This window comes from Anser cygnoides, chromosome 1 (genome assembly GCF_040182565.1).
Source record: "Anser cygnoides isolate HZ-2024a breed goose chromosome 1, Taihu_goose_T2T_genome, whole genome shotgun sequence".
NCBI classification, from domain to species: domain Eukaryota; kingdom Metazoa; phylum Chordata; class Aves; order Anseriformes; family Anatidae; genus Anser; species Anser cygnoides.
Window position 1 is genome coordinate 72861401 of NC_089873.1, and position 13412 is coordinate 72874812.

The 13412-nt window shown below is 41.0% G+C and overlaps 1 protein-coding gene across 9 annotated transcripts in view; it reads left to right on the forward strand.

The window, feature by feature from the left end:
* LOC106029605 (protein mono-ADP-ribosyltransferase PARP12-like) overlaps window positions 1–13302 on the forward strand; it is a 46008-nt gene extending 32706 nt beyond the window's left edge. For 4 of the 9 annotated variants that reach the window (XM_066990307.1, XM_066990306.1, XM_066990308.1 and 1 more), the window contains 6 exons: window positions 835–951; window positions 1474–1570; window positions 1983–2064; window positions 5804–5934; window positions 10428–10579; window positions 11207–13302. In XM_066990307.1, the coding sequence (XP_066846408.1) occupies window positions 835–951; window positions 1474–1570; window positions 1983–2064; window positions 5804–5934; window positions 10428–10579; window positions 11207–11490 (863 nt within the window). In that variant the 3' untranslated portion in view covers window positions 11491–13302. Of the gene's footprint in view, window positions 1–834; window positions 952–1473; window positions 1571–1982; window positions 2065–3407; window positions 4605–5803; window positions 5935–10427; window positions 10580–11206 lie in introns of those variants that run through there. The other 5 variants (XM_066990310.1, XM_066990314.1, XM_066990311.1 and 2 more) reach the window with 5 other exon arrangements.
* Window positions 13303–13412: the final 110 nt, after the last annotated feature.

A 13412-nucleotide genomic window follows, 5' to 3' on the forward strand; every position in this document is an offset into this window, starting at 1 on the left:
TGACTTTACAGGCAGTGCTTCATGTGCTCTTACACTTCCCTGGGCTGTAACAGGGTCACCACATCCTGTTTGGCCAAGTGCCTGGGATCTCGGAGACTGGCGGGGAGGAAAATAGTTGGCCTGATGCCCAGAGCCTTCAAGACCAGAAGGGAGGGAAGAAGTCAGCCTGGCACCCCAGGACCTTCAAGGCTAGTGAGGAGGGAGAAAAGGGGGGCTGATATATGACCAGCTCACTTACAGATAATGGCTGCTTACTCTACAAAATGGCATTAGTTATGATAACCATATTACCAAGGGTCAGGAGTAGGGGGCACTGGTCAGAGAAATGCAGGAAAATAAATAAATAAGGCATCTCTCCGTCTTCTCAGGAAGATCAGTTTTCCCTACCTGGTTCACAGTGTAGCTGCACAAACGGTTTTCTTGGCTGAACACAGAGTTGATCCAGGGACAGGGAAAGGTAGGTAGGGGAAGATGATAAATATAGTGGCTCTGGTAAAGTTGGGCCTTGATTTCAATCAGCAGCTTAGATAGAAAGTGTCTCCGTCAGCATACTCTGATGTTTTACATTGGTTTGTACACTAGAGAACTATATTTGTTACAGAGATTTATATGGGATACTTGTATGTCCAGTATTATGTATGTCCACATATTTAGGAGTGTTTGGTACTCACAATAGGCCACAACGGTTCTGGCTGGATCCCTGTTCATCCTTTTCATTGCTTCCTCTTTCCTTCTACCCAAACTAGTTATCTAAGGTTTAGTCTTGACTGTGTATAATCATTACTCTTCTCTCTCTCTTGTGTTTTTGTTTGTTCGATTTTTTCTTAAAGGGAGAAGGTGATGTTGTGAACTCGCCATCTTCTGACATACTTGAGAATTTGTATCTGGCAGATCCAGATGCCATCGTACCTTTCCAGGCTGGCTTGTATGGTTACCAGCTCAATTTTAAAGGTACTCATTTTAAAGGTTCTCATTTACAACTATGCAGGGTTTTACAGAGGTTAATTTGCAAACTATCCCAGCTTTTCAAGGCTATGCCTTTACTAATGTTACCAGATTTACTCACTGGAAATGAGGTGGTGACAGAAGTGAGGAAATTCCTTACAGAAGTACCCTTCCCCCTTACTCCTTGATGCTCTCTAGACTCACATAGGAGCAGAAATCAAAAGATCGAAGTCTTCACATAAAGTCATGGTAAACCTGAAGTGAGGTAATCTCCCCTTCTGTGCTGCTGGAGCAACTTTTGAAAAGCACGAATGACGTATAGGAGCAAGTAAGATAGGCAAAGGCTGAATAAGAGTTACAGGGAAGGACAAGAAGCTTACGTAGTCTTTGCGCAACTATTCTTCAGCAGATAGCATTGACAATGAATATGCCATTTTTCATTAATGAATGATTATCATTAATTAATGACCCTATCTGCTAGACTTATTCATTACATTTTTTCATTTTCCTTTCTCTTTTTCCCTCTAGAAATGACCCAGACAAACATTTCTTCTAAAACTAGAAGACGGGTCTGTAGGCGACCAAAGTTTGTGTCTTATGAAGAAGTGCAGAAGATAAAGCAAAGGTAAATGATGCCCTTAAGCTGTTTCATATTTGAGAAGTATTTATAAGGCAAAATTGCTGCCAGTGTAGATAGTAGTTGTGCAAAGAATTCAGCTGTTGCTAGAAGAAAACATATCCACTTGCTATATGATGAGCTGCCTGCTCGGTGCATTGCCTCATTTCTGGGATACATGTTACTCCAGGTACCACATCCACAGGATTGGTGATGGACATTCATGTCTTAAATTGGCACATGAAAGAGGACTGTGACAACTGAATGGCAGCTTACAAAATGAGTCTGTTTCCCAATTTCTCTGTGGTTTATTTTGTTTATTTTTAAATGTAGGAATTGCCCAAAGGGGATGCTGCCAAATTGAATAGTCAGAGCAGAACTAGAAATGATAACACTTTCGCACTTTCTTTCCCTTTGCTAGCAGTCAGAGGGATTCGTCTATTCCAAATCAAGCCTGTCCTCCCCACTGGGATTCATTTGCCTTGCCTGACTCAAAATACAAGGTATCTTATTTTTTAGTTTGTTTGTTTTAATTACTCACTCTAATGATATTAAAAAGTAGTCTTACTGGAAGAGAAACACAGACTGTTGAAGTCCTACAGTATACTAAAAAAATGCTTCTCGGTGTTATATTTGTCCTTTTATATACTGTTTTTGACCCTGATTAAGGAACAGTGCATCATGTTGAGCACAAGAGGTTTTACTCATTGACTGTTACAAAATCTTGTGTGATATTGATCAAATTGTATTGGCACAGACATACTGATAGCTAAGGGCAGGACAGAAGTAATACATTTTCAGACTGAGAATTCCTTCTGGCTATTTTCAATTGACATAGAGCTCCATTGCTATTCTCACTCCTTGTACTTGATTTTCCCTAGTGTTAATACATTGGGAAAGGCATGAGAACCAGAATTATCATGTCTCTTAGCTTCCATGGGCTGGTTTCTGTTACTCTGCTTTGTCCTGAATGTTTAATTTTACACTGACTACCTTCTGTTGGATTGTGCCTTACTGAATGTAATACTAGTATCTGTCTGTGTGTGTGTATAGCAAATTCATCTAAATACAGTTCTGCTAAAAAAATCAATAGGTAAAGTTTAAGTTAATTGCTTGGTACATTAACTCCCTTCACATCGTTGTTTTTCACAATTAGTAGAAAAACAAACAGGCAAACAACAACAAAACCACTAATTTTTTCAGACTGTAAAAGTTTCAGGTGTCTAGCACCTGATGGTTGAACTAGTAAGAGTTTGTGTGGGAACCTAGCAGCCAGACCTTTTGAAGAACTGGACCTGTGATACTCTGAGCTCTGTCACAATAACAAAGACAGCTCATTGGCTCTTCCCTTGGCTTTTTAGCAGCTTATCTGAATAAAGCTTGATTTTCAACGTAGGCTTGATTTTTTTCAAAAGAATGACGGGAAGACAGGTAGCTCAGTTCCTGTTAGGTCTATGAGTTGTATGCACTTAGTGCTTCCCTTATTTACTCTGAAAGTTTCAGTCTGAAAATTTCAGTTGAGTCCATTCATTTTGATGTTTCTGGAGTCACTGAAGTGTGTGTGAGAGGCTTTGGAATGTGACATGCAGATCCATGGTATCTCTGGTGGAACTTTTGCGGATGTGTGAAATTAAAGATCATCTTGTTTTCTAGAGCTCAGTTTGCTTGTTGAGTTGGGACCTAAGAAAACTGTCTCTTAATTTACAAACTAAATGCCTTTCATATGAAAGGAAACGTTAATTCTGTACCTAAAAAATGACAGAGCCCACAGTACGTTTTGGTACTAAAAATGAAAACCTGGGCTAGATTAAATAATTCTGTGTGGCCCTAAGCATGTTTTTTGCAGTAGGTAATATTGGGACTGGCTGGGATTCTGCATGCATGTGGTGACCATCGTAACATCTGACAATTATGACCTGATGAATTCCCTTCTCTTCAGATACTGATAAATAATTCTGGCAAACCTTGCTGCACTGGAAGTGACCCGTTATAAAAAGGAACACCTATGAGATAGGGAGAGAGTCTTTCTTGCTTAAGAAGAGCAGCTCTGTTTTGGTAACATTGCTTGTTCTTTGAGTGTTGCAGTGTCTTAATCTGTAAATCATTTAGTCATAGTGCTATAGAAAGTAGAGTATATGAAAAGCATGTTAGATGTTGGTAACAAACACCAATTGGAAAATTGGTGTGAATCTCTTTGCTGTTTAACAGACAAAGTTAGTAGCTGATAAACCTTTTAAAGGCGAAAAAGGAATTGATATTTTCTCTGGGACTTCATGTTGGGTTTTGAATTGTATCTTTAATGTAGAACTGAGAAATGTGTGTGATGAAGGTGGTATGTTTTTGTGTCAGTGGATTAGTCTTCATGTGGCAGCTATGTTTCAGAATCCTGACAATGTGTGCTGAAGACTGGTGTGCTGAAGACTACTGTGCTGTATCAAGGACGGAAGCTGATGTGTCATAATGGGTTAGCAAATGGTTGTCCTTGCTAGGATTTTCCTTTTTAAGTCTGAAGACGAAAAGAGCTAAAGAAGTTTTGTTATTACTAAGCACCAACCTGCAACAGCAAGGTGGTGTTACCCTTTGTTAGTAGGGGTTGCATCTTTGGGGAAATAAAGACTATCCCAAAAGAGAGTTTATGCAAAGTAGAACTGTCTTCGTTGATTGGAAGCCATCACATCATAAAATAATTGAAGTACCCATCTTACAGTTTTAGGCATTGTACCATGTAGCTGACATTCTGTTGTACCTAGAAAGTTTACACTTCCTTAGCAAAAGATTGAACATAGCAAAAGCGTATTTTATAGTCCAAGTAAGAATCGTTTATGTATCAATAAAGGATGTAGTACTACAATATGTTGACATAATTTTCATCTTGTAGGTGACAGTGAGCTGTGGTGTCAGAAAGCATGCAGATAATAAATACTAGCTGGTCCAAATTGTTTTGTGTTGCATTGTGAAGAGGCTTTGCAAAATATTCTTGTATTAGGGCATGGGAAAAGTTCTTCAACTGTGTAAAAACTTTTTAATAAATACAAAGAAGTAATTCTTCCTTGTGCAGCTGACTTTATTCTTGATCCTTATAAGACTCTCATAAAATAAGCCTCTTCTTCATTAAGTATTTAATGCATGGGTTAGACATGATATCTAGAAAAACACTCCTTTATCTATATGCACCTGTAAAATTTAATCCCTGTTTTATCTCCTCTACAAATTTATCCTTCTAAAATGTGCAGCTTTCAACTGATAGGCTGAAGTATTGATTTCATATTACCTCCCTGAATGACCACAGCTTTCCTTCTTAAAACACGCCTTCGATAGGTGGGTTGCTGGGTCTCTCACTTTAAGTCCTCTTGATTCCTCAGTTGACTTCGGCAGCAGTAAAGTGAAAAGCGTTACTGCATGAATAAAGTAAAATGTCTTACTGCATGACATCAGTCTGCCAGCATTAGGCATTTTCATTCTAGTTTACAGAATATAAGTGCCCATTCTAGAAGATTAGAGAAAATTGGGAAAATTATTCACGATGTAAGCAGAAGAGCACAAATCATGTTTAAATTGTTTTACATTAACTTTTCTCTGGGAAAAATGTGCATTTCTTCACGGATTTTTAAACACAAAATGTGGATTAATAGACTTTGTTTTCTTTAGGAAAGGAAGAAATGTATTTGTTTACGTGGGTATTTAGTGTAACATTCCTATTAGAATCTTAATTGCTCTCATGTTTAGAAATGTAGCTTTTTTTTTTTTCCTTAAATCTATATTTAAATGCAACTTTCCAAGTTTTAGCTTTGGAAAGTTAAGGAGGTTTGATGCTTGGAGACTGCATGTGTGTTACAAATGATAATTGTTATCTAATACTTTTGTTCTTAATCAACTTTGTTCATAAAACTAATATTATCTGAAATTATCAGTCAAGTTTGCTTTTTGAGATTACTCTTTCATTGGGATTTATAGCTACCAGTGTCAACTCTTACTTGGAGATGACAAAAATTTAATTGACCTCTTCCTCACTTTCAGTGTCCTTCCTGAAGAGAGGTGAGGTGTCCTTGCAGAGCAGGAGTGACATACTGATTTACATATTTATTGTTTGTCCTAATTATTCACAACAATTTAAATCATTAAATCAACTTCCTTACGTATAGTTTGAGGGCCATTCTGAATGTTTGTCTGCCGTAATCAGGCTTCTCTGTGTTATGAGCTAACTGAAGCCTCATGCCTTCTGCTTTGGTTTATATTTTATAGGCAGTGGAGATCAGTAACATATCCTCTGAATACAAAGAAATAAAGAAGCAGTTTGAGCAGACTATGAAAACCTACAACATCGTTAGAGTACAAAGGATTCAGAATCCATCACTCTGGAAAGTATTTCAGTGGTTAGTATTTGTTTTGTCATCCTTAAGGGCAGGGGGTCTGCAAGAACTGCTGTCCTAAATCTACTTCCTGGGAAGTGAAAGAGGTTGCCACCTGTGCTTTAACTTGACTGGTATTTCCTTCTTAGGGGCAGACTGAGGAGTGAAATTAAGTGACTAAGTGCTATCAGTCTAAGATGGACCAGAGAAAGCCATATTCCTAGGGAGAGCTTCCGTTTGCATGACTCCTTCGAAGGTGAAGGAGGGGGTGACAGAAAGACATGAATGACACAAAACTGTGATGAGGATATTGACAGTGGCATGGAATTGTATATTGTCAGAGGGGTTGAACAGAAACTGCCTGTTGCACGTGCATTCTGTCTGTTACAAATGTTTATCCATTATAGTATACAAAGTACTTGTTAAAAACACTTGTTTGTGCCAAAGAGGCAGTGGGAACAAACTGGCAGACAGGAGGTTCCCTCTGAACATCAGGAACCCCTCTGTGCTCTGTGGGTGACGGAGCACTGGCACAGGTTGCCCAGAGAAGTTGTGGAGTCTCCTCAGAAACACAGAATCATCTAGGTTGGAAGAGACCTCCAAGATCACATAGTCCAACCTCTGACCTAACACTAACAAGTCCTCCACTAAACCAGATCACTAAGTTCTACATATAAATGTCTTCTAAAGACCTCCAGGGACTCAACCACTTCCCTGGGCAGCCCATTCTAGTGCCTAACAACCCTTTCAGTAAAGAAGTTCTTCCTAACATCCAATCTAAACCTCCCCTGGCGCAACTTTAGCCCATTCCCCCTCGTCACCAGGCACGTGGGAGAACAGACCAATCCCCACCTCGCTACAGCCTCCTTTAAGGTACCTGTAGAGTGCGATAAGGTCGCCCCTGAGCCTCCTCTTCTCCAGGCTGAACAAGCCCAGCTCCCTCAGCCGCTCCTCGGAAGACTTGTTCTCCAGAACCCTCACCAGCTTTGTTGCCCTTCTCTGGACACATTCAAGCACCTCCATGTCCTTCTTGTAGCGAGGGGCCCAAAACTAAACACTACTCAAGGTGCAGCCTCACCAGAGCCGAGTACAGGAGGACAATCACTTCCCTAGCCCTGCTGGCCACACTGCTTCTTACACAAGCCAGGATGCTGTTGGCCTTCTTGGCCACCTGAGCACAGTGCTGGCTCATATTCAGCCGACTATCAACCAATACTCCCAGGTCCTTCTCTGCCAGGCAGCTTTCTAACCACTCATCTCCCAGCCTGTAGCGCTGCTTGGAGTTGTTGTGCCCCAGGTGCAGGACCCGGCACTTGGCCTTGTTGAACTTCATACAGTTGGCCTCAGCCCATCGGTCCAGCCTATGCAGATCCTCCTGCAAAGCCTTCCTACCCTCGAGCAGATCGACACATGCACCTAACTTGTTGTCTGCAAACTTACTGAGGGTGCACTCGATCCACTCATCCAGATCATCAATAAAGATATTGAAGAGAACTGGCCCCAGTACTGAGCCCTGGGGGACGCCACTAGTGACCGGCCTCCAACTGGATTTAACTCCATTCACGACGACTCTTTGGGTCTGGCTACCCAGCCAGTTTTTAACCCAACAAAGCGTACGCCAGTCCAAGCCAAGAGCAGCCAGTTTCTTGAGGAGAATGCTGTGGGAAACGGTGTCCAAGGCCTTACTGCAGTCAAGGTAGACCACATCCACAGCCTTTCCCTCATCCACTGAGCATGTCACTTTGTCGTAGAAGGAGATCAGGTTCGTCAAGCAGGACCTGCCTCTCATAAACTCATGCTGACTGGGCCTGATCGCCTGGTTGCCCTGCAAGTGCCACGTGATGACATTCAAGATAATCTGCTCCATGAGCTTCCCTGGCACTGAAGTCACACTAACAGGCCTATAGTTCCCCGGGTCTACCCTCCGGCCCTTCTTGTAGATGTGCGTCACGTTTGCTAGGCACCAGTCCATGGGGACCTCCCCTGATAGCCAGGACTGCTGATAAATCATGGGAAGTGGCTTGGTCAGCTCTTCTACCAGTTCTCTCAGTACCCTCGGGTGGATCCCATCTGGCCCCATCGACTTGCATACATCCAAGTGCTGTAGCAGGTCTCCAACCATTTCCTCGTGGATTATGAGGGCCACATTCTGCTCCCCATCCCCTTCCACCAGCTCAGGGTACTGGATATCCAGAGAACAACTGGTCTTGCTGCTAAAGACTGACAAAGAAGGCATTAAGCACCTCAGCCTTTTCCTCATCTCTTGTCACTAAGTCTCCCCCTGCATCCATAATACGTGTTTATGTATTTATAAAAACATTTTCTGTTATCCTTAACAGCAGTAGCCAGATTGAGCTCCAGATGAGCTTTGGCCTTTCTAATTTTGTCCCTGCACAGCCTTGCAACATCCTTATAGTCCTCCTGAGTGGCCTGCCCTCTTTTCCAAAGGTCATAAACCCTCTTTTTTTTCCCTAAGGTGTAGCCACAGCTCTCTGTTCAGCCAGGCCGGTCTTCTTCCGCGCCGGCTTGTCTTTGGGGATGTGGGGACAGACTGCTCCTGAGCCATTAAGATTTCCTTCTTGAAGAGTGCCCAGCCTTCCTGGACTCCTCTGCCCTTCAGAACTGCCTCCCAAAGGACTCTGCCAACCAGTGTCCTGAACAGCTCAAAGTCTGCCCTCCGGAAGTCCAAGACAGCAGTTTTACTGATCCCCCTCCTGACTTTGCCAAGAATAGAGAACTCTACCTTTTTGTGGTCACTCTGCCCAAGATAGCTCCCGATCACCACATCTCCCTCCAGTCCTTCACTGTTTGTGAACAGAAGGTCTGGCGGGGCACCTCCCCTGGTAGGCTCACTAACCAGCTGCGCCAGGAAACTATCTTCCAGATCCTCCTTGCAGATCTTCAAAAACCACCAGGACGTGGTCCTGGGCAGCCTGTTCTGGGTGGCCCTGCTGGAGCAGGGGTTGGGCCAGACGGCATCACCCTTCTGTGTGACTCTGTGTGAAAAAAGAAGTGGGCAAGGGTAAGGGTGCTTAGGCCCCTTTTTTTCCAGTCAGATTTTTTTAAGGCTTCTTCAAGAGTTTGAGTACCTCTTCTTAATGAAGTCAGTGTTCAGTGAGAATGGTGCATCCTTACGCTTTAAGATTATGATCTCTGTTTTCCAAAGCTCTTTTCTGGTTTTCAACATCTGCATCAGTGATCTCAAACTCTTGGTACTTGTGCCAAGACACATACCTGCAGATTGGAGCTGGCAGCAGGGACAGTGACCACGTTCAAGTGCATTTAGTAGCAGATTAAGTTGTTGCATAGAACAGTTGTCTAGTTTAAAACAAAAGCACGGATACATAATACAAGTATTCTAGGACCATTTCATTACCATTCTCAATGGTAATGAAGATGAAAAATACTTCTCAAATAAGTACTTTGACCTGTGAAGTAATTGAACCCAGGAAGTTATTGGCTAGTAATTCAATAAAACACTTCTATCTAGCAAAACTTAGGCACCTGAAAACATGTAATTTTATGTACTTTTAATCCTCCTCTGATGAGACATTTAAACTAACCAGGCAGAGTTCGACATAGTTATGAAGTTCTCTATCAACGAATTGTAGTCCATTGTTCTTATCACTTCACTAAGGCAGTTTTCAAGTTGGAAGTATTCTCCCCTCTACCTTGGTCTGTTAACTTTGTAGCTGATAACTTCCTGAAGAACGTTACTTTGTTGTCCACTTCAGCAGCTTCTGAAAATCTGTGGAAGGTCATGATGCTGTGCAGTAGTGATGGGAGATACTAGTTAAGTCTCCCATTGTGATTCCTCTTTTGGTACTGCTCATAGCTCGCCATCTGATGCTGGCCTTAAATTAATAAGGTCTTCAGTGGTGAAGGGAGGGTCAGTTTATCTCTTTCTGGTTCTTGTCTCCTCAGCAGAATTGCACGGGCAGGAGCTCAGGGTGGTGGAGGGTTATGATGGAAGGGCTGATACAGGGAATGTCAGGTGCATGCTGAAAGCTTGTCTCAGCACAGCCTTGTCCTCCTGCAGGATGATTGGCCCCATGTGCAAGGCAGTTTCAGTCTGCTGGAGGAGCAAAGAACAAGCTGCCTCTAGGCTTTATTTACTGCTGAAGCATGGAGGCTCTGGGGTTAGTACAACGTCCGCTCTGCAGCGTTTGTGTGTGTATGTGGGAAGGGACAGGAGACATTGAAGCAGAACTAGTATGACCCTGCACAGGAGCAAAAGCTGTGGGGACTGTAGTAGTGTCAATGCTTGCTTAATTCTGGCTTTTGTCAATGAATTGATCTAGAATTGCTGGGCACTGGTATTTGTAGATCATTCATCTTGCAATTTTTCATCATACTGCTAGTCTGTCTCATCTTCCAAGCTGAGGGAGGAGAAAGCAGACAGGAAATCTCATCCAGCTGATATTTACATGTACATCACGTACTTTTAATTATTTTTTAAACCCTTTCTCAGTTTTCTTCCATGGCTCATGCTCTCCCATACTGCCTTTTTCTGTTAGGAAAAAGGAGCAAATGAAGAAGGAAGCTGGAAAGAAGGAAGTAAACGAAAGGCTCCTGTTCCATGGAACCAAGGGTGCCCGCCTGGAAGATATCTGCATAAACAACTTTGACTGGAGAACTTGTGGAAGCAATGGAGCCAACTATGGAAAGGGTATGTAGGAAATGACTGAGTGTCAGACCTTAGAACCCCCTGATTTTGAAGTCTTTAAAGATGAAGACCCCCCCCCCCCCCCCCCCAAAAAAAAAAAAAAAGTAGGAATTGGTGTTAGCATCTTCCTTCTCTCTGGGGAGGACAAGAATTTGCTTTGTGCAGGGGTATGCTTTTTCACAAGGTGTTGAGGGAATTTGAAAAAGCCCCTGTAGCTGGAGGTGGGATCTTCTAAACATTCAAGGTCATGATTTAGACTTGCCAGAGAAATAGCTGATACTCATGGCAGGGAACAAGAAGGTGTGCATTCCCTCAGCATGATCATGGAAGGTCTTTGTGTTTTCTTGTCTATCCCTCTAATAACAACACACATACCTGTAGTGTTTTTATGCCATGTTTGGTTTTTCTTTATAATTATTCCTATAATAGCAAATTCCAAATAGAAGTTCTGAGGTGAAACCCTTTCTCTTGTAAAATAAATAAGTAAATGCATTCTACAGTATTGTGTAAACTGAGTAAGAGGAGACCTGAAAGTTGGGTCAAATGCCTCCTGAAAAAGGTGATGCTCTGTTTTCACTGTCATTTTATACAAATCCCTTATAACCATATGTTTTTTTACCTTTTTTCTAGGAAGTTACTTTGCTAGAGATGCTTCATATTCCCATGAATACTGTCAGTCTACAGTGAAACCAAATGTCATGTTCATGGCTCGTGTATTGGTTGGAGATTACGTTCAAGGCAGGGCAGACTATGTTCGCCCCCCAACAAGGTCTGCTGACGGACTTTGGTTTTATGACAGTTGTGTGGACAACGAGTTAAATCCCTCCATTTTTGTTATTTTTGAAAAATATCAAATTTACCCAGAGTATCTGATAGAATATAAGGAGGCAGAAAAAAAATGTATTATATCTTGAAGGGATCAGAGCTGTTTGTATCCCTCATGTTATCTTCCAAATTGCAGGTGTTCTCATATTTCTTTTTAATACAACATTTTTGAATGTTAATCCAAAGAATTTTTGTGTTGAGGAGGACTGGCAAAACAGATGTTATATCTGTTGAGACTAATTTCCTTGTCTTCTCCCTTTCTCTCCCAAATGAAGCAAAGATATTTGGATAACCATAGCAGAAAAATCAGAATCATGGGACAGGAAATTGAATGCTACAACTTCTGTGGATAAATAATTGTAAACACATTTTCTTGGAAATAGAGTAGAGAGAATTTCTCTTTATAAACAGGTTTGGTTAAGACAATAATTAATGGTATGGTAGTTTTTAAGCTTTCTGGTTTTTAGCAGTTCTCAAGATTCTAACAGCATTTTGCAATGCTGAAGGCTTTGTAGAGACTTGAAAATTCTTTTCAGTGCAGAGTATGACTGTACTCAATCCTCTTGTCTATCATGAATCTAAACAAATCAGTGTATATAAGAATGACTTGACTTAGTTTTCAAAGTGCTGTTTGTTAATACCAGTACTAGTTTCAAGTTTAAAATGGTAAAACAAAGAATGAAAAGTTTAGTTTAATTTCATGTTGTAAATTCTCAACTGGAGAAGTTTCGTCTGTACAACGGCAGCTGCTGTTTTGATCAGGAAATTGCTGGATCAAATTCTTTTTGCAGATTTGCAGTAACTTGCTCTGTGACCTATACAGAAATGCATTTGGAGTGAAACTATGAGAATCACGACCTGTGAATAAGCTAAACTAAAATTTGGTGGTTTGGCTGCAGCTAATGGTTGTACGTACATAAAGGCTGTGTGACAGTCAGCTAGGCTTTCAAGTGAATGTGGCCATGTACTTTCTCACTGTGAACACTTGCTTAGCAAATGCTGTAGGACCAGAGAAACATCTTAAGAAACGTTGATCTTTTCAGTCCTACTTGTGTATGTAAATTTTCGTTTTTCCCAAAATAAAAAATAACCGGAAGAGACCAGTTATTTTATCTTGAGGCCAGTGGTAGAACTACTGGCCTAAGGCATTTCGTATATGTGTTTTGTTGCACACAGTGCATTCATTTGAGAATTCACTGTCAAGTGTAGTTCCTCTTAGTACTTCGAGCACAGTGATCCTGGATACTGATTAATTTGGTCCATTTTTTGGTATTTTTTTTTTGGTCTTTGTCAGTGAGGTACAACCATACTAACAAACAGTGGTTAAACCCTTTTAATTAAGTTAGATGTTTTTTCTCATCCCAAAAGGATAATGTCATATAGAGATTCTACTGAATTTTACTAATGAATTCGTAAGTAAATTGAAGAAAGTAGAAAGATATTCTTCTGCAGAAAGATATTCTGGCAGTGTAGCTATTGAGACAGAAACTGTTGCTGAGGCTAAAGAAAGACTAATGGTAATTTAAGATAAGCTTTACAATAACATGAATAGCTTCCTAGTAATTTGCATCTTGAACACTAGTCTGTCAATCCCGTGTACTACTCAAATTCTCAAAGTTACCCAGAGAATGGGAAAATACATAAAACTAGTATATCTTATTAGAATGACTGTTTTAGAACTAAATGAAAACATATCAATAATGCACTAAATGGGAAGGTTTTACCTATATTCAAATTCTCTCACTTTTGGTTTGCCTGTAGAGTTCCTAAATCACTGGGTTTTGGCATGTTTGCAAATAAAATGTGTTTTCAGTCACTTTTCATCTTGTTAATGTGCAGTTTGTCTCTATTTGTAAAAGGATGGCAAAACTCAACACATCTAGTAAACTAGCTACTTAATACATATGCTTACTGTCTTCCTTTCATCCGTGTTTCTAAACTGGGCAACTGTGTGGATGTAGTTTTGCATTTTAGTGTAGATGCTCAGCACCAAGAAGCCACTTGCTCACTC